Below are 25,360 nucleotides of genomic sequence, written 5' to 3' on the forward strand. Positions count from 1 at the left end.
CTTCCAGTGCCTCACCGATTCATACATCCTCTCTGTCCAAACCAACTTCAAAAACGGTTCCTTTCATCTTGTAAAATCTGTCATGATCTGACACACAGTCCTGTCTAGAAAACCTAATGACTGGGTGTTATTGGGGTTTTGGTAGCTACTACAGATCAGGACTTATACTTCTCTGTAATCTCAGTAAACCACTAGGACTATGGCTTCACTGTGCTTCCTCCTCATTCCTTCCTCTGCATGGAGGCATCTGGTCATTGGAAGTGGGTCAAACATTGAAAAAATATGCACTTTCTCAAACAAAAGTGACTTTGAAACTGCAGGCCACATCATGAAACCAGCAGTTGAATGTGTATCTAGATACACACAGAGATACATACACATGGAGCATATATAATACATACATATTCATACATTCATTCATACATGTTGCACTTTAATATAAAGTCATAAAACTTCTTAAACACAGATACTATGTATAAGAATTTTATTTGAGAAGTTCCTGTCAACCAGAATGCAATGTGTACATACATGGAGTTTTCTTATTTTTCCTGTTTTCTGAAGTCCTTTCCTCCTTCCTTTTTTCTTTGCAAATATCCACTGGTCTTTGACCTTGATCCTTGATAGAAAGGCAGCCCCTCATCGGTGTTACCTTCCATTTCTCCCTTGCTCAGGCAATTCATGCTGGTGATCTGGTAAAATTACAAGATTAGATGCAGTCATGGAATTTAGCTGGAGGGAGGAGGGAGAGGAAAGGGCTATTTGGCAATGGTAGGGAGACCAAGGACCATTGTGCCCCAAGTGATGATAGGCACAGCCATTCAGGCAAAGTAGTGTACACTGTTCTTAGATGAAGAGTTCTGTTTGGGGGAGCATCCAGGAACATGTATCAGATTATCAGTTACTAGCATGGGAAAAGTTACCAATTTACCAAATCACTTAATTTGTGCATGTTGAAGAATCATTAAAAGGGAGAAGCAGGGAGGAAAAGAAGGAAGAAGCAAAAAGTAGACTTTGATAAAGACTAGAGGATACAAGAATAAAGGGGTGAATTAGTATAAGACAACCTGAGGTGTCCACTTGCTTCAAGCAATTCTAAATCCTTGTCCTTTCACCTGTGGCCTATTCTCCACCAACAGCTGTGATTGCTATTTTCATTCTGAAATTCAGCTGTTCCCTTGCCAGTCTTGACACAACATTTTAGGCATGTTTTGAACATGACTCATGATACTCTCCAGAGGGCAAAAACCACTTCAGTATTCTATTAGTGCTCAGCTTCCTGACCTACTAGGTATTCTCAGACCAAGATGCAAGAGGACTGCCACAGGCCATTTGAGAAGGTAGGGATTACAGCCAAGACATTTGGCAAAGATCACTAGACCACATGAGAGGCCTAAGGGACAAAGGGAAGGAGATTAAAAACCTAACTGCCAAAGTTTTAACTTAATCTAAAGGGCTTATTGATTAGATAGCACCATTCCTTCCATTAGCAAGCATGACTAAAATGTTTGCAACTCTTTCTGATTTGCTATAAGCTGGGATCCCAGAGGGGAGAGATGGAGGGAAGGTTAATGAGCTCTTCAAACACCTTGAGAAATAAAAACTTACCTTTAGGACTCAGATGAGACTGATTTGAGGAACATAATCTCACCAAATTCATTCATTACTATTGAAGTATACACCTTGCAGACAAACTTTTGCACTAAATAATTGACTTTATTTTTGTTCACAAAATACAAAGCTTTGCACTACATTATAGTAGTGTTCCAGCACAAGAAAATCCAAATGTGTTCATGGGGATGTAGTTTATATAATGTGACTTCTATCATTCTTAAAATTAGTATTAAATAGTCATGACAAAGTAGGCTGACCCTGTGTAGCATGCGTATTATTGCTTAGAACTTGCATATAATTTAAAATGGTACACAAAGTATACAAACATTTCAAAATTTTAATGAAAATATTGAAAGACATATTATCCCTTCATTCAGGCAAAGCACAACCAGAAACCAAAATAAAGAATACTATTATCATATTTTAGTTCTTAGTAACACTGATTTATAAATTATCTAGTCTTATATTCTATAAATAAAAGTTCACTTTTATGGAAATAAATTAAAAAGTATGTAATTCACAAAATGTTAAATGTATTTTGAGAAACTTCCAAAAATATTTGACAATATTATATATTATATATTTTCAGGAAAAAATTATATATATGTCACTATAGGTATTGCATGTACTGCAGTTTTCAAGTAGCTTTTTCAAATAAAGTCTATTTAAATGTCACTATTACAAATTCTAATAATTACCCAAAGAAAACTCATAACTTACCCTGGTTATGAGTATTATCCACATGAAAGTTCCTTAAGTAAAAAATAGACATAATCAGACCAGAAACAAACCAAGCAAGAAAAAAACATACAGCATGCTTTATTTACAGCTGTATTTAGGTTTTGTTAGCCAAGTAGCAAATAACTGAGGCACATTTAATTGCAGAAAGCATTACATAAAAATATAAAGAACAAAATATACAAATGATGTTTAACAAGTTTTCATCCAGAGGTATCATATTTATAAATATTTGAGATTTAGAAACATTTCTCATTGTTTTGGTCTGCATGAAGGGCCTGGTATCAAAACTGATGCTCAGTAAGTGTAAACATTATCAGTGCAAAAAAAAGAGAGAGAGACAAGAAAATTCTAAAAGACCTTTAGGAAATGTCTACAATATTTCACTGTATTCCAAAATATCTTCCAGTTAGGGTACTTATTATCAAAGCTAGTAGAGGCTATTTGAAAAGTCTAGGTAAGAAAGAAGTAGAGCTCAAGTCCATGTCAAGTCAGTGGATGCTGTACTCCAGGAAACACCAAGTTATCTGTTTGCTAGTAAACTTGTTTTTGTGAATATTACCATAACAAAGATTGCTGTATGGAAGAGCAGGACTTTAAAAACTGTTAAAAGTCCAATCTCCCCCTCATAACAGAGTTAGGTCAGTTCTCCACAATCCCCTTGTGTCATGGGATCTAAGAACATTTACATAATTACATGCCTACAATAAATCCCCAGCTGAAACACTTTACAAAACTTATTGCTCAACCAGTTTAAGAAAGAGATTACAGACGTTTCTTAATAAAACCATAATTAGCTTTGCTTTGTGTTATAAACAGGTATTAAATGCTCAACAGCTTCCTGTAGCCTCCTAATAAGTGGTGGTTTGTCTGATCTCTACTTAAACTTACTACAAAGCTTTTTAAAATGACAGAACCTATTTGTAAACCTTTAAATTTGCCAGCAGACAGAGGAGCTTACAGATGAACTGGAATGTCTCAGAAGTGAACATAAAAAGGTGTCAGCATGAGGAAGAGAGGTGCTGATGAAGTTTTGGAGGTATCAGGAGGAAGTGATGGATGGGCTAGAAGGACTCAGAAAAAAACTTCTGGATCTGGGAGAACCCTCATCTTTTAAGGGAAAAGCAGTCTCAGTGTCTCTTCCAACTCCAGATCCTGTGAGCTTTTTGTATTCCTATCATATTTTTGCATCAGAATTCATTTTCAGGGCTGGGGCTACAGCTCAGTTGTAGAGTGCATGCATGGCATGCACAAGGCTCTTCATTCAATCCTCAACACCAAAATACAAACAGAATTCATTTTCAGTAGCTTTAGTACAAGTGAGCTGTGGTTAAGGCTGAGAGGTGTGTGTGCCTTCCTGTCTCTGCACACAGAAAGGGTTTTACTGTTGTGCTGGCTCTGACATGTTGAAAGACATTGAGCCATTCCTCAAATAAAACAACATATTCGCTCTTATGGAATCCAAAACATATACCAAAATATAAGCTTCTATTACGTATAATTGGTGATGTCAACAAATAAGTGGGCTTTCAATTTCATGCAACAGAGTAAACCACTAAACGCCAATCCAGATGTATATTTACATATTTGGAGTTAAGAGCAACATAGAAACAGAAATTTATTCAAATATTTATTTTAATAGGGTCTTTTGGAACATGTTTATTTTCCTTAAAGATGAAACAAAAGAAACATGCACATTACAATAGTTCTTTCCCCTATGTATCTCCATGAGAACAATGTTTCTAAGTACATTATGAGCCGCTGACAGTAAAACACATCTTTTATACCATAAAGAACATTCTCCAATCCATCTCAGAGAAGGTGTAAAATTTTAAAACTGTCACTTTAGTAAAAACCTGATTCAAGTCAAAGAAATTTTAAAATTAAGGATTTGATTCAAATACCTATAAATTAGTCAGTTTTTAAAAACCAGATCTTTAAAGACAGTACTGGGTCATCCACAATATATGAGTCACTCTTAGAGATGATAACAATGTAACTATCATTTCACTAACAGAGAATTAGTCTATAAAATAACAACACTTAGAATAAAAAATGTCAACATACTATAGGGTAATTTAAGCTTGAGTTAATTTCTTTGCACTCACATGTAACTTTGTTTTGAGTTTTAAAATAAATGCAAGTAATCCTTAAAAACATTTTGGGCATAAGAATGCAAACTCTTATAAACTCAAGTTCACAATTTTTAAATTCTTACAAATAAAACATTTAATGCAGAATCTGTGATCTTGCAAGCTAACAGTTGATTTTCATTCATTTTTAAGTTTCACAAGAACTTTTGTTTTCTAGAATACAACACAGGTTGTCACGAATTTTCTAGAAAAATAGAATTGCTTAAAAATTTATACCAATTTGCATTTATTTTCTATAAATATTTTAATAGTTATTAAAGATCAGAATGCCTGATAGAATCATTTAAATTAATCCATGTAGCCAAAATACTAAATATCTAAAATGTCTAGCAAAAGTTTGTCATTTAACAAATGAAAATTCGTTGTTTAATAAATGATATGTTCTGTCTTCATTTATATTTTATAGGTAGATGGATACAACTGCAGAATAGCAAAGTATAGCTCCTGTAAAGATCTGACTTAAAGAAGCTTAGTAGTTTGTCGTGACATTTCCATTTCATATAATCTGTATGTAAAAATGTATAGCACTACTTCTGAATACTGAATATGGATACTGAATTAACTGTCATGTAGCCAACCTAAGGATTGCTAAAAGAACAAAAAGCCTTAATTTAAAACTTTGATATTTTAAATATAATTATTTAATGAGTAGCTTTGCCAATCAGTGAAAGATAATGTCAGTGACAATAAAAAAGAAGTTGAAAGCATGAAACTATTGAAACTGCTATATGGAGACTCACTAACATAGCTTTATATTTTTGTCACTTTGATGGTGGGTTTAAAATCTGTGTTCAGAATTATAGAAATATGCAAAGAGTCAAAAATATTTATTTCAACATTTACTTTCTAAAGAAACAATTTCCAAAATAGTTTTGCAATATAAATGTCTTCCTTTTTAAAAAAGCTACTTTGCTTGCAAAAGAGCAAGGACAAGACAAAAATCACTTGTTTTGTATACTCTCACCCTCTAGATAACCAGTACATATTTAAATGCCTCTGATGTGGGAAGCAATAAATTTAGTAACCAATTATCAATGCAATATTAACTGCTTTAAAAATAAATACCTACAATTTGCATTACTTTTTGTCTTCAAAAAATAAATGTACCAATCAACCTTATTTTATCATTTAGTTATTGACTGAGATTTCGATTTGTCTTTGAGTTCTAGAACTTATCAGGCTCTATCTGCATTGGACAGTCAAATTAAAAGTATTGATGATATTCAGCTAACCTCCTTTCATCATCCTAACATGAGCAAAGAAAACGAATCAAACATTATCCTTTAAACCCAGAAACAATGGATTAGATCTTTAGGTTCGGGTTTAATTAAGTTCAAGTATTCACCACTAGTAGAACTAAATCTTTTTTTTTTTTTTTAAGTAAGAACAATCATTAAAGTCAAGTACTTGCAAAAAATAAATAAAGATATTAAGAACTAAATATATAATTCTATATTTGGATTGCAAGAAACAAAGTGAACACACACATACACACACACACACACACACACACACAGAAAAACAGTCATTTCAATAATTTTGAAAACCAGAATGCTTGGATTAAATTACCTTATTTCCCTCCTGCTCTTTAAGAAAAATTCAAAGCAAGCATGAGAATAAATTGTGAGTAAAGTAAATACTGATTTTTTTTTTTTTTTTTAGTTTTGGTTTCACCAAAAAGAAGATTATTTTAGGGGCAGAACAAATCCATATTGCATAAAACTGGTATTGGTGATCATGGGTTCTGAACTTGGGGATATTTTGCAAATATAAATATTTTTTCATAGAAAAAGTGCAAGGGAAGCAGACAAACAGTAATATTAAAACTTTTTTCTTAATGATTCCTCCTATCAACCTAAGTGGTCATGTACCAACATGCATTTCTAGAAGAAGAAATTCATCCACTAAGGAGGTTTATAATGTCTGTCATAAGAAATAATTTGATAAAATATTAAAAATAGAAGAAAGTGCCATCTAAAAAACTGTAAAATGCAGAAGTATTTTCTAATAACTAAACTAATGAAATATTCCAAATTGAGTAAAATCCTTCATCATTAATAGATGAATGTATATCTGAAATGAAAAAAAGTCATTTCTAATAACCTAGGAAAAGAACATGTCAACAATTTAGAAAGTAACCTCCATATAGGTGTTGACATGAGAAGAGTGCAGCATAACAAAATGTTGAGTGCTATTTACAGATTTCAAAGTAGTTCCCATCCTTTCTGCAAAATTGGTGACACATCAAGTGTGCCAAATCATCACAGTCCTCTTTCCAAAATACCAATGCAGGCCAAGAGATTTCTGGAAAAATTTACCACACTTATAATTTTTATTTAAACCTTTAAGATTTTAACCATGCTTATAATGCAGAAGAAAAGAGGAAATCTTGGAATGAAAACTAAACTTTAGTTTCTCTTTTCTAAAGGTTAAAAAGAATGACACTGAAACCCTGAATAACAATTATAATTAATAACAAAGCACAAGAACATGCCAAGATTTCATCCTATTAGTAGGTATAATGCTGGGTAGTAATGAGGATTGCTTATCTAAATGAAGGTGTTTGACAAAGCACACCTTTAGTCAACTTTTCCATTCTGAAGACGATTGTTGGCTTTCTCTTGTCTCATGAGAGAGATGACTTTGATGCACCCTTTTGAAATTTTGATCATCCACATGACATTCATCACATCCAAAACAATACAAGTAAAAATCCAGGAATACTGGAGTAAACATCCAAGCCTTCTGTAGGGTTCTGTTCCATACACGGCGAGCATGAAGCCATACAAAGGAGGTATTGCTACTATCCGCACAATGAAGAATACCACCGTCATGAGAATTCCATTGATGACGTTAGCTTTGGAAAATTTAGAATACTTCAGAGTTTCAAAGAACCATCTGCAAAGAAAATTAAAGAATCATCATATTCTGAAAAGCTGGGAGTTAATCATCTTAATTTTATGTTTCAGTTTTTAAAGTCAGGGAACATCCTCTTAAGGTATAAACCTTAATATAAGTGGAAAGGCAGAAAGCTAGAAAAGCTTGCACAATACTGGAAAGAACAAAGCTGGAGGACAGGCAACATCCATTCCAGCTCGTACTATAAAGCTGTAGCATGAGACAGCATGGCATTGGTGAAGAAATGGGTGAATAAAACCACAGAACAGACGAAAAAGCTCAGAAATAGCCTCACTCAGATATACTTGAGATGATTTTGGACAAAGTCATTTAGTGAAAAAATGTGCAAAACTGTATGTCCATATGCAGAAAAAAGAACTTAGGCAGAGAACTTACAGTTCGTTCATAAATTAACTCAAATTGGCTTAAAGGCTTACATATAAAGTACAAAATTACAAATATTTCCAGAAGAAAACACAGGGAAAAATATCCACATGATCTCAGGTTGGCTGGTTTTTAGATAATATCACCAAAAAATGCAATCTATGAAAGAGAGACATTGGTAAGCTGGACTTCACTAAAATAAAAAACTCACTCTGTGAAAGACACTATTAAGAGAATAAAAATACAATTATATGCTGGGAGAAAATATTTAGTGCACACATATATGATAAAAGTATGTGAATCCAACATATACAAAGACTTCAAAAGCTAAGCACCGAAAAAACAAATAACCCAATCAACAAATGGGCCAAAGACCTGAACAGACACTTCTCAGAAGAGGATATACAATCAATCAACAAATATAGGAAAAAATGCTCATCATCTAAAACAATCAGAAAAATACAAATCAAAACTACTCTAAGATATCATCTCACTCTAGTCAGAATGGCAGCTATTAGGAAGACAACAACAAGTGTTGGCGAGGATGTGGGGGAAAAGGTACACTCATACATTGCTGGTGGGACTGCACATTGGTGCAGCCAATATAGAAAGCAATATGGAGATTCCTTGGAAATCTGGGAATGGAACCACCATTTGACCCAGCTATCCCTCTCCTCAGTCTACACCTAAAGAATTTAAAAACAGCATACTACAGGAACACAGCCACATCAATGTTTATAGCAGCACAATTCACAATAGTTAAACTGTGGAACCAACCTAGATGCCCTTCAGTGGATGAATGGATAAAAAAAAAATGTGGCATATATATACAATGGAATTTTACTCAGCAATAAAAGAGAATAAAATCATGGCATTTGCAGGTAAATGGATGGCACTGGAGAAGATAATGCTAAGTGAAGTTAGCCAATCTCAAAAAAAAAAAAAAAAATGCCGAATGTTTTCTCTGATATAAGGAGGCTGACTAATAGTGGGGTAGGGAGCGGGAGCATGGGAGGAATAGATGAATTCTAGATACGGAAGAGGGGTAGGAGGGAAAGGGAAGAGGCAGGGGATTAGCAAGGATGGTGAAATGTGATGGATATCATTATCCAAAGTACATGTATGAAGACATGAATTGGGTGTCAACCTACTTTTTATACAAACAGAGATATGAAAAATTGTGGTATATATATGTGTAATAAGAATTGTAATGCAAAAAAAGTACATGTATAAAGACATGAACTGGCGTGAACATACTTTATATATAAAGATATGAAAAACTGTGCTCCATATATGTAATAAGAATTGTAATGCATTCCGCTGTTGTGTATTTAAAAAAATAAAATCAATTACATAAAAAAAGAATTCAACATATACAAAGACTCACCAATATGCAAAATATCCAACTAAAACTAAGGCAAAAGATCTTAAACATCTTTTTAGAGAAGAAAGGAAACAGGCACATGAAAAGATGCTTGATGTCGGGTATAGTAGCTCACATCCATAGTCCCAGCTATTTGAGACACTGCGGTGAGAGGATCATTTAAGTTCAGGGAGTTTAAGACTAACCTGGGCAACATAGTGAGACTGTAACTCAAAACCAAACACAAACAAACAACAGTCAGCATTGTATTAGGAAAATACAAATAAAATGAGATGCTACTATATAGCCATAAAATGGTTAAAACAATAACAACAACAACAAAACCAAGTGCTAATGAGGATGTAGACCAACAGGATACTCATTGATTGCTGGTGGGAATGCAAAATTGTAGCCTCTTTAGAAGATGGTTTATAGCCCCATCCAGCAATTACATTCATATTTTTCCAACTAATCAAAACTTAGTAAATAAATGTTGCTTTTATTTGAAGCACAAGTGAGAGGTACTCAACCCAGCCTAGAAAGAGATGGGGATTAGTGATAAAAATGATCTCTGGGTTGAGTGCTGAAGAATGACTAAGATGACAGGAGGCCCTTGACAGGAAATGGAAAAGTTGGCATGACATCAGATTTTTGGGAAAATGTGCCAGAAAGAGGTAAGAGAGCTCCACTTGGAGAGCTTTCTGTGTGATGTAAAAGACTCATACTATATTCTGTAAGCAGCAGGAGCCACTGAGGGGTTTCAACCAGGAGAGCTGCATATTATCTTCACTGTAGACAATAATAATATAAACAAGAGAAGAAAGCGGGACAAGACTGGAGGCAGGTGTATGGTCTAGAGCAGGCATCAGCAAACCTTTTGTAAAAGAGTCAGAAAGTGACATAAATGTCACTGCCTCTGGAGACCATACATTTTCTGTCACCACTACTAAGCCTTGCTGTCCTCAGAAGAAAGCAGTCATGGTAAACAAAGGAACATAGATGTGTACCAGCAAAACTTTATTTACAAAACAGCAGTAGGGTTAACTCACAAGGCATAGTTTGCCAAGCTAGTCTAGAGTAGCACTATTCAAAGGAAATTTTCGCAACAATGAAAATGCTCCTTTTGATATGCTGCTCAATTCAGTAGCCTTGGACCCATGGGGCTATGAAGTCAGACTAAGGAACTGATTTTTAAGTTTTTAATTAATTTAAATATAAACAGTCATATAGGTTGAACATCCTAATCATAAAAACCCTAAATGTGAAACTTTTTGAGAGTTGACACAGTGATATAAGTGGGAAATTCCACATATAACCCATATGATGGGTGATAGTCAAAATGCAGGTATACTACAAATATTATATAAAATTCTCTGTAGGCTCTATGTATAGAGTGTATATGAAATATAAATGAATGTCATGTTCAGACTTGAGTGTCTTCCCCAAGATGTGCATATGTGCACATTATGTGCATATGCAAGTATTCCAAAATCCTAAAAAGTCTGAAATCTGAAACACCTGTGGTCCCGAGCATTTCAGAGAAGGGCTACTTTACATATACTGTAGCTCATGGTGACTCTGCTGGACAGTGCAGAGTTAGAAGCAGGTAAGGCAATGTGGGCAAGATGGTGATGAACTAGGGCACCAACAGTTGAGATGGAAAAGAGGCGCCAGAGCTAAGAAACATAGTGACAGAACAGATGAGGAAGAAACAGGATGATTCCCACGTGTTGACTGGAAAGAGGGCCAGATGTCAATCATGAGACACAGGGAGAGATATGTGGCATGATTTTAGACATGCTGAGTCTATTGTACCACCTAAGAATATAAAACATGTGACTATGATACAAAAACTACATATCATCATAAAAACCTTTCCTTTGGTTTGGGGATTGGGGGTTTAGAATTTGAAGGGTAGGTGATTTTTTTTAATTTTGAGGGGGGGAATGCTTGGGAGGCTGAGACAAGAGGATTACAAGTTTGAGACCAGCCTTACCAACTTAGTGAGACACTGTCTCAAAATAAATAATAGAAAGGGTTATGGGTATAGCTTATTAGTAAAGTTCCTCTGGGTTCAATACCCAGTAGCCCAAAACAATTGGGGGAAAAATAAAAGATATGGGAGAAATAAAGGAAGAAATGTGAAAACAACCCACAAGTGGTAGACAGACTATAAAACTGCATCGGAGTACTAAGAAATGTGGCTGGAAACAGAGCACGTCACAGAGAACTTCCAAAGCCAAAGCGAGCAGAATAAACAGGATGTGATTTGTAGTCAGAAAATAGGTATTGAAAGTGGAACTAGGAAAGATGACTCTGGTAGCAGTGTGAGGAGAAAGTTGAGAGAGGAAGAATCTGGAATTAGGCAATTCAGTCAGAAAGCTCTGAAGTGATGGAAGCAGTGCAAATCCTGAAGGCCTAAACAGGGACCATGGACATGGAAAGAGGGACTATTCATAAAAAAAGAACTACCAGACATTGTTAAATGAGAAGCATGGTAGAGGATAACAATAAAGCCAATGTCAAAAATGAACAACTCCCTCCCTCTTTCAGTGCCTTGAGGGTAGGTTATACTTCAAGTCATGTTTTCAAAGAACAGAATATGGGGGACCAGCAGTCTATAATGGAGGAATCTGGCAAAAAACACCACCTCAACTAAGTGTTAAAGGTTAATATCTCCAGTGATATCATGGAGTTATAAAGAACCCCTGATAAGGAATGACAAGAATGAGTCCTTCACCTCTGTGGGGGTATTTCTGAAGTCTATTCATGAGATAAGCACCCAAAGAACTTAGATTGGGGAACATTCTGTGAGAAAACTTGCCAGTACTCCAAAATAAGGAGTCAAGAGCAAGAAAAATAAGAAAAGACTAAGAAACTGTTACAGATCAGAAGAGATTATGGGGACATTTCCCCAGACTGAAGACACAACAAAATGCAGTGTGGCACTCTGGTATGGACCCTAGAACAGACGGAGGTCACTAATAGAACAACTGATGAGGCCCAAAAGGACTGAAATTGACTTAACAGTAACATATCAGCACTTGGTTCTTAGTTTTGACAAATGTTTTATGGTAGTATAAATGTTAACCTTGAGAAAACTAGGCAAGGGGTATGTGTGAGTTTTGATCTGTCTTTGCAATTTGTCTATAAATCTAAAAAAGTTTTAAATGACCAATTTTAATAGAAACTTTAAAAAGCACTCATTTACAATAACATCAAAAAAGATACTCATGAATAAATTTAGTCAAAGGGGTAAAGATGTGTATACTGAAAACTACAAGACATGTTAAAAGAAATCATAGATATAAATCAATGGAAAAACATTATGTGCCCAAAGATTAGATTGATTTGCACATACACCAATGGAACAGAATAGAGAGCTCAGAAATAATCCCTTCCATATCTGGCCAAGTGACCAATGATAAGAATACTGAGACTATGCAATGGAGAAAGGACCGTCTCTTCAACACATGGTGCTGGGCACACCAAACATCCACATACAAAAAAATGAACCCTTACCTTATATTACTTATAAATTTTAATTCAAAATGGATTGAAGACTGAAATTTAAGATCAAATTATAAAACTCCTAGAAGAAAATATAAGGAAAAGCTTCAGGACATTAGATTTGGCAATGATTTCTTGATATGACACCAAAAGCACAAACAACAAAAAATAAAAACAGAAAAATAGAACTATAACAACCCTAAAAACTTCTGCACACGAAAGGGAACAATCATCAGAATGAAAAACCAATCTATGAATGCAACAATACGCTTATAAATCATATATCTGATAATTTAAAAATAAAAATCCAAATAATCCAATTAACAAATGGGCAAATAAATAATTTTATTTGAATAAATAATTTTGAATTTGAATAAATAATTTTTCAAAGAAGAAACACAAATGGCCAATAAGTATATGCAGCTACTTGTTTTTGGAAATGAGGTATCCCCCAAAAGCTTCTGTGCTAATGCAGAGATAATTCAGAGCTGAAATGGCTGAGAGTTTTAAGCTAATCAGTCCATCCTACTTTGAGTGTAATAACCACATTTGAATTTGGTAACTGTAGGTAGGTGGGCATAGTTGGAAGAGGTGGGTCTCTGGGGACACACCTTCCCTGCAGCCCCTTCCTTTCTCCTCCTGATTCCTGTCAAGTCAGGGGTTGACCAGCTTTCCTCTGCTACACTTGTGCCATGGTGTTGTTCTGCCTCATCTTGGGCTCAGAGCAATGAAATCGGCTGACCATGGACTGAACCTCTGAAACCATGAACCAAAATAAACTATTCTTCCTCTAAGTTGTTCTTGTCAGGTATTTTGGTCACAGTGATGAAAACCTGAATAATACAATACTCAATATTATGAATCACAGAAAAATGCAAATCAAAACCACAACGAGATATTGCTTCACGTCCATTAAAATGGAAGCTAGCAAAATGATAGAAAATAACAAGTGTTGGGGAGGACATGAAGAAATTGGAACCCTTGTGCACTGTTGCTAGGAATAAAAAAAAAATGTACCTACTCTGGAAAACAGTGTGGAAATTCCCTAAAAAACTAAAAATAAAACTACTATATAATTCAGCAACCCTACTTATGAATATATGTCCAAAAGGATTTCAGAACAGGATCTCAAAGATTTATCTACATACCCATGTGCAGTGCAGCATTATTTACAATAGTCAAGAGGGGCAAGCAATTTAAATGTCCATGGAAGAATGAGCAGATAAAGCAAATGTAGCATATAGATACAAAAGAATAGGTTTGGCTTTAAAAAAGGAAATCCTATCACATGCTACAACATGATGAATATTGAGGACAATATGCTAAGCTAAATAAACCAGTCACAAAAGGACAAACACTCTATGGACCATTCAAATGGAATTCTAAAGTAGTTTTGGGGAGGGGGAACTAGCGTTTAATGAATATAATCTAGATTTTTTAAGATAAAAGACTAGAGATCTGTTACACAACAACATATTTAATACTACTGAGTATACTTAACACTATTGAACTGTATTTTTAAAAATGGTTAGGACAGCCAGAAATAGTGGCACATGCCTGTAATCCAGCAGCTCAGGAGGCTGAGGCAGAAGGATCACAAGTTCAAAGCCAGCCTCAGCAAAAGCAAGGCTCTAAGCAACTCATTGAGACCCTGTCTCTAAATAAAATACAAAATAGGGATGGGGATGTGGCTCAGTAATCAAGTGCCCCTGAGTTCAATCCCTGGTACCCCCATAAAAAATGATTAGGATGGTTAAAAACATTCTCTAGCAATAGCTATCAATATTATACATTGTTAGTTACTTATGCTGTGTCCATATATGAAATAAAACCAGCCTTTTAAATTTTAATAAGTGAAAATTAAAAAGTTGTTTTTTTAATGAGAGTCAAAGATAGTATTGATATCACAATTTGGGGACAGAAAGGGTGCTAGTGTCAGGAATATAAACTGAACCTAAGATAAGCCAGAATGATGCCATAAAGAACTCCCCTTGAATTCTAAGATGCAGTGAATACAGTTCACTATGCAGTGTACATCATGAAGGGTGAAAGAATGAATGCCCTGGAACCAGGCATAAAGCACAGTCTAGTGCAAAGAAAGCTGGGTTCAAAAGCTTCTACCACCACTTACCAGCAGGGGAACCTTGGATAAGTTACTCAACTGAACCTTTCCAAGGCTCATTTTCCTCATGTGGATAATGGTGACAATAAGTCATACCACATCTTCTCATTTTTTATATGGTAAGTTTTGCATCTTGAGGAAAAAGTTTTTTAAACTGAAAATAAGTAGCACAACTTTTAAATAATTAATGATAGTGCAACCTACCGCTGATTTACGAAAGGGCTGGAAAGCTCTGCAAGCAGGCGGAAATTCGCAACATATACCAGCACTCCATCTTTCTAGATGATAAACATAAAATACAATGTCAGGGATAACATGCTTATCAAAATGTCCAAATACTTTAGAAATAGTCAACAGCTTCTAGACATGACATATCAGTATGGATACATACCAAGAAGTTTTCTACCTTTTACTACTTAACTGGTTTTCCTCACAAGAATTTAGAAATGTCCTTAGAATTCAACAATATTTTTAAAAGATAGTATACAGTATGCTTAAGTTCACTTATGCATTTAATGTTCATTTATGAAAACAGGTTTCAAGCAATTTTCTCATGCTGAATGCTTAACCAATGAACTCTGTATTTAACCTTTATGACAGCATCCTTGAACTACTGAAGAAAGAATTATCACAAAGTAGTATGAAATTTCAGAAGATGAGGAATTTTAACAGCACTTAAGTATCTAATAGGAACTCATTTTTATATCCATTATTAAGTAGAAGTACCTTTTAAAAATCCTAAAAGCACAATTATACTAAATAAACATATTTAAGTTTGTGAGTAGATACATATTTTTCAAATATAACAACATGTCAAGTCTTGTCTATCATAATTGACCTAAAAAATATACTATCAGTCAAAAGATCCTCAAGGTAAAAACACATACCTTGGGGACCTTTCTAAATTTAAACATAATATCGAGTACATTCTACCAAGTTAATAACATGAAGAGTACAGCCCACATTATACCAATTCCTGGTGTTTGTCCAATATGGTGAGCTCAAGCTAAATATTCTCCCAATGAAGATGTCTGAGCATAGAATACTTAAGATTTTACTTCTAGAAACAGCAAGCTTTTAAAATTATAAAAAGTCATTTTCCACCTCTTCAGAAATGTCTATCCACTCTCTATCTCCAGGCTTTCTTTGGCAGACCAACTGTTAATAAGTCCCTTTGCATACATAAATTCATCATTTTCATCATTTCTGTCTAAAACATTTACTACTTTTATACACTCCAAAGCATACTGGATGGAATTCCAAATTGTAAGTCCAGTTCAATGCACTACCCCGTTCTTACCTTATTTGTTTTAGTTTTGAAGCTGTCTCACTTCTAAAAACTGAGTGTTTCACCATATGAGTTTTGATAACACATAACATCAAATAACTTAGGTGTAGACAGCTTACCCTTTGCTAAATTCCTTAGGGCTTCCTCAAATATCACCAGTTTGGGAAACTGATGTTTATAAATGTCTGTTTATAAATGTCTCTAATATTTTTCTGCATTCTCATCCTCAACTTATTTCCAAATAAAGGATACTCTTTTGGCCACAACTCTGAAAATATGATTTTACAACACACTAACATATGATTTCTCTTTGTTGCTGGCAACAGTGACACCTATTTTGTAGGCACGTGTCTTCAGAGGATATTCTTCCTCTCCTGTTTCCACTAACTAAAAAATAACTGCAAATTTGGAGGAAATTTAAAAGTGACCAAAAACTATCATTATGAAAGCCTCAATATCAGTAAGCAAGTCACATCTATTCTTAGCAGTGTTATGTGCAAAGGCATTTAGCAGGCAATATCTTTTTATTTTCTTTAGAAAGAAAATGCCATTGTATTTGCATTTGCACTATCTGCTGAATAGGCAGGCAGATGAGCAAAATCTAATTTGTATCTGAACCTATCAACTTTTGCTTCATATTTTCTTTAGCTTCTTTAAAATCCTTATAGAAATCAACACTTTGATTTGAAACTCCATTTTCTAAATCAAAGTGCTAAGAGCTGGGGGAGCATGTTTTTGTTGCTGTGATTTGATGCAACAACTGATAGAGTATTAGAAAGTATGACCACTGATAAGATCTGATAGAATCAGCTCTATATTAGAAAAGTCAACACATCTCATCAACCCTCTACCCTTTTTGCCTATAGAATGTTTTAATTGCAACCTATGAATTAGTAAAATGTAACTTTATTTCTTTTCATTCAGCAATCAAGGGAACAACAAAATAACATATGTATATTTATGTGGTATTGTCCAAGCTCATTCACTGCCTGCTATTTTCAACTATTTTTTTTTGAAGATGACTATAAAGTTCAAATTGATTTAGAAGTACTTGTCTATTGCATCCCAGACTTGTGAGATACTGTCTCCTTAGGTGCTTAAAAAAAACTGTATATGTAAATATATATATATATATATAGGTTATAGTTGGACACAATATCTTCATTTTATTTGTTTTTATGTGGTGCTGAGGATCAAACCTAGGGCTTCGTACATGATAGGTGAGCACTCTACCACTGAACCACAATCCCAGCCCTCCTTAGGTGCTTTTCTGATTCCCCTACTATGCCTGTATTAGTTTGCTCAGAATATCATAACAAAAATAAACTAGATGGCTTAAACAGAAATGTATTGTCTCACAGTTCTGGAAGTAGAAATCCAAGATCAAGTGTCAACAGGGCCTTTAAAGGTGTTAGGGAAAGATTTATTCCAGGTCTCTGCTGGCTTCTTGCAATTCCTTAGCTTTGATAGCCTAACTCTTCACTTCACATGACTTTCTCCCTAAATACATGTCTAGGTCTAAATTCCCCCCTTTTATAAGGACATCAGTTACAGTATATTAACTCCAATATTAACTTAGCTAATCAAGTCTCCATTAACCCTATTTCCAAATAAAGTCAATTCAATGTATGAATTCTGGAGGGGGCATAATTCAACTCATAATGATGCCAAATCCCAAATTCTTTTCTGTATATTGTTTAGTATGCTTTATTTTGGTTATCTATCTAATTCAATTTTATTTGTCTTTTCATCCATCTTATATAACATGTCATTATATACTAACATATAAAATAATCTTATATAGATTTCCACATATAATGATAACCTTTTCCAGTGATGTGTGGAACATTCTGGATTTGGCATATAACCATTCTAATTTTCATTATCTATACTCTTAGGAAATACACTAATATTCACAGTGTTATACTAGCTCTATGCTAAAACAAATCATAACAACTAATAGAATGAGCAAAGTCAAAGATGGACTGCTGCTGTTTATAATTACAACACACTTGAATTTCATCCCTTAGAATCATGCAACAATGGATGACCCATTGTTATAAACTACAAGCCAACTACATTATTTTCACATCACAGGAAGATGTTTTCTGAGATGCAGAATTTTCAGTGGTAGATGAAAAAAATCAGCATAGCCTTGGGCAGGCCATTCCCAACTGTTTAATTATAAATTCATTTTAATATGTAATAGAAAACACATCTGCTGCAAGGAGACAAAGGGATAAGAAAAGGGCAAATGTATGACCTCTCTAACTCATCTAGCATTAAACAAGCACTTTAGAAATAGGAAACAAATTATCATTCACATTTTAAGTTCATGCATATTTTGTGTGCTTTTATAATAGAACAAACTTTGGTGACTTGTTCACAGGTTAGGTGAGTTTGTTCAGAAGAACTGGCTGTAATATTTGGTTAAGAAGAGGTTGGAAGAATAAGTTACTGAGTTCAATTGTAGAAAATCCAACTAAAATAAGCAAGCTGAAATGTTCTGCTATTCTCTCTCACAGTTAAATTCTGCAGTGAATTAAGGCAAGGGAGAACTTCGAATAGTATGCAATAGTACGCAAGAAAAATTGCAAGGAAAATATTATTTTAGTGAAATTCTTATTTGAATCAAATTTTAAAATCTTGAAATATTTTATTAGTATAACTTTTTTATAAGGTACTCATAAATATAATAGACATACACTTTTCTTTCTTAAAGATAAATTCTCTCATTCATATCATTGTCCTTTTCCCCAGAGTTAAAAACAGCTCTTTCTTCCAGTCTATTTTTCCTATTTGTTTTAAGTCTATGGCATTCTATGTAAATATGTACAACATTAGAGAATATAACAGGCCAGATTTCTGCAAAATATTATGAGCTAATATGTTCCTAATGTCGGCCAAAATCTTTGCTAAATCACCGTCCTTCACAGCTTTTCCAAAATGAGATCCATTACTAAAATTTATTCTTGTGGTATCTGAAATATTTTAAAACCCCCAAAGTTAGAGAAAACACTGAAAGTAGCCATAGCTTTTAGTCTTAAATTTTGAAAAATAATTCTGAAAATTTCTCTCTAGTTAATGAAGTTTGCAAATGCAAAAACATATTCATGAAACACACTAGGGCTAAAGCATTATTTTAGAACTTAACAGATTACTTCTTTCAACTCCTTTCATGTTGGTATAGAATTAAAATTAACAATGAAACAAGAACCAAATTAGTATGAGATAAAGATTTAATTTATGATATTCTTTAAATATTAAAAGTTACTAAGAAAAACAGTAAATGTGCATGCTGTTTGCATCTAAACATCTTTGGTCAAAGTGATAATTCTCCACACCTTAAGGAAACTTTTTTTTTGAATTTGTAAAAACTTGGCAAAACATCCTGGCCCTTCCCCTTATTTCTCTCTTTCTAAACACAGATCCAGAATATATCACAGGAAGAGCTGACACCTTTCCCCAGTGTGTTTCCTCATGTTTGATGACCTCAGAAGTCATCCCTACCTTTTTGTTCCAATCTAAATACACATATTTCTGAAGGCTGATTTTAAGTCCTTCATATCTCATAATCTTTCTTAGAAAATACAAAAGGGCATAATATATTGTGACAAATTTATGTGCAATTTATACAGGCTGTAAGAATATATATCAAATATTGTCAGTAGTTATCTATGGAGAATCAGGCCTAAAATTGTTTTACCTCCTAAGCCTCAAATTTCTGTAAACTTAGAAGTTTTTTTAATTCAAACATCTATATATGGAGGGAAAAATTAATACAGTGGTCTTTGTAGTTCCTCAAGTTACTAGAGTATTAATGATTTATCACTGGGTGACATTTTGTTTTAATATTTTAATAGTTTCTTATCTCCTTAAGTGAAACTGCAGGTTCCATGATACATTTCCATATCTCCTGCCCTCTGCCTTAGTACAAAAGTCACCCAGTTTTACCACTCCCATTAGTTCTAGTTACAACATCTGAATTAATCCTGAATAAGTCTATCCCTCTTCCACTTAATAATTCTTTCATAATTCAACATTTCAGAGCTATCATGTATTCTTCCTATCTTTTCCAGACAAGACATCTCTAGGTCTTTCAATTATTTGTTATAAAAAAAAGGGTACCTGATGTTATCTCCCTTTTGCAGTTAACTGTCTGCTTTCCCTAGTGGCTCTCCTCTAAATGTATGCAAGATTATAGACACCAAATAATGAGGATACAGAGTGTGGTCTGACCAGGAAAACTATAACATGTCCCAATTAGATACTATACCTCTCCTATTGGGGTCTTATAATTGAAGTGGCTTGGGTTTTTTTGCTTTTGCTTTAAGTTGTGATGTATTATTGGTACAATTGAAATGTGATCATTTATCACTTCTTTGTCATTATTCCATTCATCTTACTTATAGATTATTAAACCTAAGTACACAAAATTTATCACTATTAAGTTCCATCTATTTGTTTCAGCCTATTATCTTAGTAGTAAGCTTTTTAAAAAGTGTAGCACATTGTCCAATATCTCCTTCCTAAGTTTGTTCCAGTCATTTGATAAGCTTTTCCTTTAACTTTTTTATTGTGGTAAAATATACATAAATTATCCTCTTGACAACTTTTAAGTGTATGATTCAGTGGCCTTAAATGCACTCATTGCACAACCATCAGCACTCCCAAATTGCAACTCTGTACCCATTAAACAGTAATTTCCCCATTATTCCTTCTGTTCAGTACTTGGTAACTTGGCATTCTATATTTTGTCTCTAAGAATTTGATTATTCTAGGTACACATATACAAATAATATGATGAGCTTGCTTTTTGAGAAAATCTAACAAAACACTAGAGTGGACATGGCAGTCTTCTCCGCTGACAACTATTTTATCATCACATCCAAAGTCAGTCCACCAACTGCTCTCTTTCCTGGGATTGAAAGGAAAATAGAATTCTAAAATCAAGTGAGCTTAGAGAAAGAAAAGGAGACAGCTCTGTCAAGGTAATTCCACTATATAAAGTCAAGGCAATACTTTGCCCACAGAAGAATGTGGAAAAGTAACAAAAGGACAAGAAAGGTGGGTAATGCCTGACTTGAGTTCTTAAACCAAAACTGAGGAAGGCCTTACAGGAGCTGTGCTATGCTTACAAGTTATTAGGATGATTACATCAGGTGTTCTATATCAAATAGTAAATGCTGAAGTAAATTCCAAAACAAAACACGCAAATATGTATGTGTGTGAATATAAACAAATACATGTAGTTTTTGAAACTGATCACTTAACATTAATGATATGACTAATATCTGAATTAACAGTTATAAACTAGGGCTAGGGATATAGCTCAGTTAATAGAGTGCTTGCCTCACATGTACAAGGCCCTGGGTTCAATCCCTAGCACCAAAATAAAATAAATAAATAAATAAATAAAAGAGTTTTATTACTATTATTATCTAAATATCTGTGCATCTGTGCAGATTTCTGTGAGATACAGAAATACTAATAAAATAATTAATTTCCCAGATATATATCAGCCTGTCATTCTATCCTTCATCATTAGTATCCTGACCCAGGGGTAAAAGCCAAATATCGGGAAAAAACTAAGATTTTTTTCTCTCTCTACATAAGCAGAGGAAGATTCCTTAAACTCTAAGGTACACTGCAAGAGAATTTTAAAACTCCAATAAATATAGCAGAGAGAGATACAAAAATAGTGATTAAGATATTATATAACCAATATGTAGTTATTATTTTAGTTAATAAACAAGATACTGTTATCACAAGAATGATCCCTGAACGTAGCTAGAGATGGTCTTTTTATATCAACACTTGAGCATTTAGATTAATGTTTACCCTTGAGTTCCTATTTCCAATCTTGTCTACTGGGTAGGCTACAATAAATCTTGGCACTCACCATTACAAAGAAGTAAGCATACAATGCCGTGCAATGGTGAATTATATAACATTTGTCACCAATCACTTTCCAATACAAAATGAGAATCAACAAATCTGTAAGAAGAAAAATAAATAAGACATTACACAGAAAGAAAGCTGCATTGTTTTTCAAGTGTTTTGTTTTCATTGTTTTTCAACTCATCACTGTCTACTCTGAGATAACACTTTGTTCACCCCTCTTACCCACTTTCTCACCATGTGTCTGCTCTATATATCTGAATCACCCACCCTGCTGTGGTCCCTCCAAGACAAGGGCCAAGCTGTGGGCATCTTTGCACCCTCAGAATTTAGGCACTGGCTTATAGCCTGTAAATTTTCTGAAAGTATAAATGATTAACTTATGTTAAAACAAATGAAAACACTATCAAATAAAAAGTAAATTTAAAAGTTGAATTACTGATTTTTGTCACAACAATAATGCAAACAGATAAGATGGTGGTAGAAAAGATAGAAAAAGTTCAAAACTGCCAGCTCGTTTATAACACATGTTCAACAAAAAAATTTTAAATTAACAACAGTTATAAATAAATACTAACTTACAATAGTAAAATAATCAAAAACTATGACTATTAAAAAGATATGCAGGGGGCTGGGGTTGTGGCTCAGTGGCAGAGTGCTCGCCTAGCACATGTGAGGCCCTAGGTTCAATCCTCAGCACCATATAAAAATAAATAATTAAAACAAAGATATTGTGTCCATGTACAACTAAAAAAAAATTAAAAAGAAACAGATATGCAAAGAAAGAAGTCAAGGCATCAATTTTTCTTTAAAAGGGTCTAACTAAATGCCATGATTCAGGAAATAGTTTATCAAAATAGAAACTGCAGAAAATGTTAACACAACTATTTTCTTTACCAAATGGCTAAACATGAAATGTAGACGGGGAAACAAATGGCTATCATGTCTCCAGCGGAGAATTCAGATTTCATGGAATCAGAATTTATGGACTACAAGGACGGTGTGTAAAAAATAAAAATCATTAACAAACTAGATATGAACATTTTGAAAAAGAAAGCAAATTACAAAACTTAAAGAGAAGTCAAATACCATAATTGTGCAAATCTATAAAAGTAAAATAAATTATTGTTAATTAGCTGCCTGATACCCTTCCCTAAATACATTTATTTTCCCTACATATTCTGTGTACTCTCTGGTCACCAACTTCTATGATAATTATTTTGTAACATGTTCTATTGAGAGAATAAAGCAAACTTTTTTCAACTTGGTTTAGAAAAGTTTATTTCAGTACATAACTCTTGTAAGCTTTTTTGGATTGTTATGTTATTTGGAAAACTTTAATCAAATTTCTTGCATATAGGATTTCCTGAGGAGTGACTATTCTCTGACTTAACACTCATTAACTAGTACATGTGGCATATAATGAATTTTGTATTAACCTAATCAATAACATCGTTTTGTGTCAATTAAGCTATAAATATAGTTTTTATGAGTTCACTGATTCACTTTTTAAATTGGGTTACCAAATAATTCAACAGTCTATTCATTATTTATCTTCAAAATTTATCTCTTCCTCTTAATGAATTAATTGTTTTGATACCATATATTTTTGCTATGATTCACTTCTTGATGGCATACAATTTTTGAGTTCATTACTTTATCATTTTGTTTCATATCCCATTATTTTTATTTGTATTTTCTTTCAGTTATTTAATATTTTAAAATTTAAAAATGGGGTTTCTATATAACTGTACAAATCATGGTTCTATTATATCTTTTTTAATTAAGATGTTCAAATGTCTTAATTGTTAATGTATTTATTTCAAAACATCCTTTCAAATTGCAGTTAAAATGACATATTTTCAACTTACTTCCCTTGGCCTCACTGTAAAAAAGGTCACTCCAATCCCATCCAACATTAGAGAAAACATAACAGCAAAGAATGTAGAGTAGAAAGAGTCTGTGACCTTAATTGATTATGGCTAAAATAGATTATTTCTGCAAATTCTACCAAAACAATGCAAACCATAACTATTGGAATATACATTTCAAGAACCTAACAGTGAAGGACCTTGAGGCTTAAACTTCATTAGCTTCACAGTAATTACAATGGAGAAACTCTTCAGGAAAAGGAGAGACCACTTTAAAAAAAAAAAAATTCTTAAATGCCTTGACCTTGGTGGTTTGAGGTCCCATTCTATAACATGGAACTAGTGAGAATCAGAAAGGCAAGAAAAAAAATATTTCACATTCTTCTGTCATCATAGGTATTATTTTCCTCTGGACAGATTCTGAAAGCTACTTTTCAAATAAACCAAAAGCACAGACTATGTATTCTTTGCATAATTCCATGAGTAGTATAAAAAGAAATAAACAATTAATTAAATATCACATACCAGAAATGAGGTAGCCTGAAGCAGTAGCAATATTCATAGTCGCCAGTGATGATTGACCCCTGTAAATATTTTTTTTAAAAAAAGGTTCTTTTTTAAGCATATGGATTATAGATGAGTTACTTAATGTTTTAAAATTTAAATAGAAATTACTTCTCTTTATTGAGATTTAAATATAATGAAAATTATTTCTATAGATTCTTGAATGGTAAGCTGTCACTTTTAATATAAATCATAAAACATACTTTAGTGGAACTGTGATGTGACCTGTGGTACTGTTACTAGCAGACATATGTTTTCCCCAGGATAGCCTGGACCCTCAACCCCTAATGAAATTTAATAGCCTTCCTGTACAAGATGAAATGTTTTAATCAAGAGGTCTTCTGTTGCCTGCACTTTCCATGAAATTTGCTCTAGGCCCAGGCAAATCTCTAAAATCTCCTTGTGGATCAATCAACAACTCTTGGAATGAAAACTAGGCTGAAATTCTCTAACTCACTTAAAACCAACCCATACTGATATTAGAACCCAACCCAATATTAAAATCAGGCCTCCTGATCACCTCTAAGATCACCCAATCCATTTGAGAACTATTCCCAGAACTTCCAAATCTAGGAGCACTGTAGAGGGCTTGTTTTAAATTGAGAAAAACATCACCCATACCATCAATGGCATTCACAATGAATTAGAAGGATAACTATAAACTTATAAGGTCATAGTTGACCTAAATGAGCAGTGTCTCTGCATCACTTCCAGATCCTATTGCAAACTTGGAAATGCCCCAAGTGTTGTGTTAACTAAGATAATACTTTTGCTACACAAGTTTGTGTGAAATTACACATACACACACACAAACATACACACACACACATATGCAGATGTTAAAATTTTACTGAAGATTTATAAATGTGTTCTCATATAATTTGCTCTGAAATGGTACTCCAGATGATGATTTTTTTTCTTTATTCTAAGAAATTCAAATGCCTTAAGATATCATCT

General features: G+C 33.7%; 1 protein-coding gene across 3 annotated transcripts in view; it reads right to left on the reverse strand.

Annotated features, from left to right (window-relative positions):
* Positions 1-644: 644 nt before the first annotated feature.
* The window catches only part of Tlcd4 (TLC domain containing 4), a 49,145-nt gene continuing 24,429 nt past the window's right edge, over positions 645-25,360 (reverse strand). For 2 of the 3 annotated variants that reach the window (XM_076863447.1, XM_076863448.1), the window contains 4 exons: positions 24,365-24,423; positions 21,970-22,064; positions 14,984-15,057; positions 3,967-7,400 (listed from right to left, as the gene is read on the reverse strand). In XM_076863447.1, coding sequence (XP_076719562.1) covers positions 7,082-7,400; positions 14,984-15,057; positions 21,970-22,064; positions 24,365-24,423 — 547 coding nt within the window. In that variant the 3' untranslated portion in view covers positions 3,967-7,081. Of the gene's footprint in view, positions 690-2,331; positions 2,364-3,966; positions 7,401-14,983; positions 15,058-21,969; positions 22,065-24,364; positions 24,424-25,360 lie in introns of those variants that run through there. The other variant, XM_076863449.1, reaches the window with a different exon arrangement.

The sequence above is a fragment of the Callospermophilus lateralis genome, chromosome 7 (assembly GCF_048772815.1).
Source record: "Callospermophilus lateralis isolate mCalLat2 chromosome 7, mCalLat2.hap1, whole genome shotgun sequence".
In the NCBI taxonomy this organism is placed as follows: Eukaryota; Metazoa; Chordata; class Mammalia; order Rodentia; family Sciuridae; genus Callospermophilus; species Callospermophilus lateralis.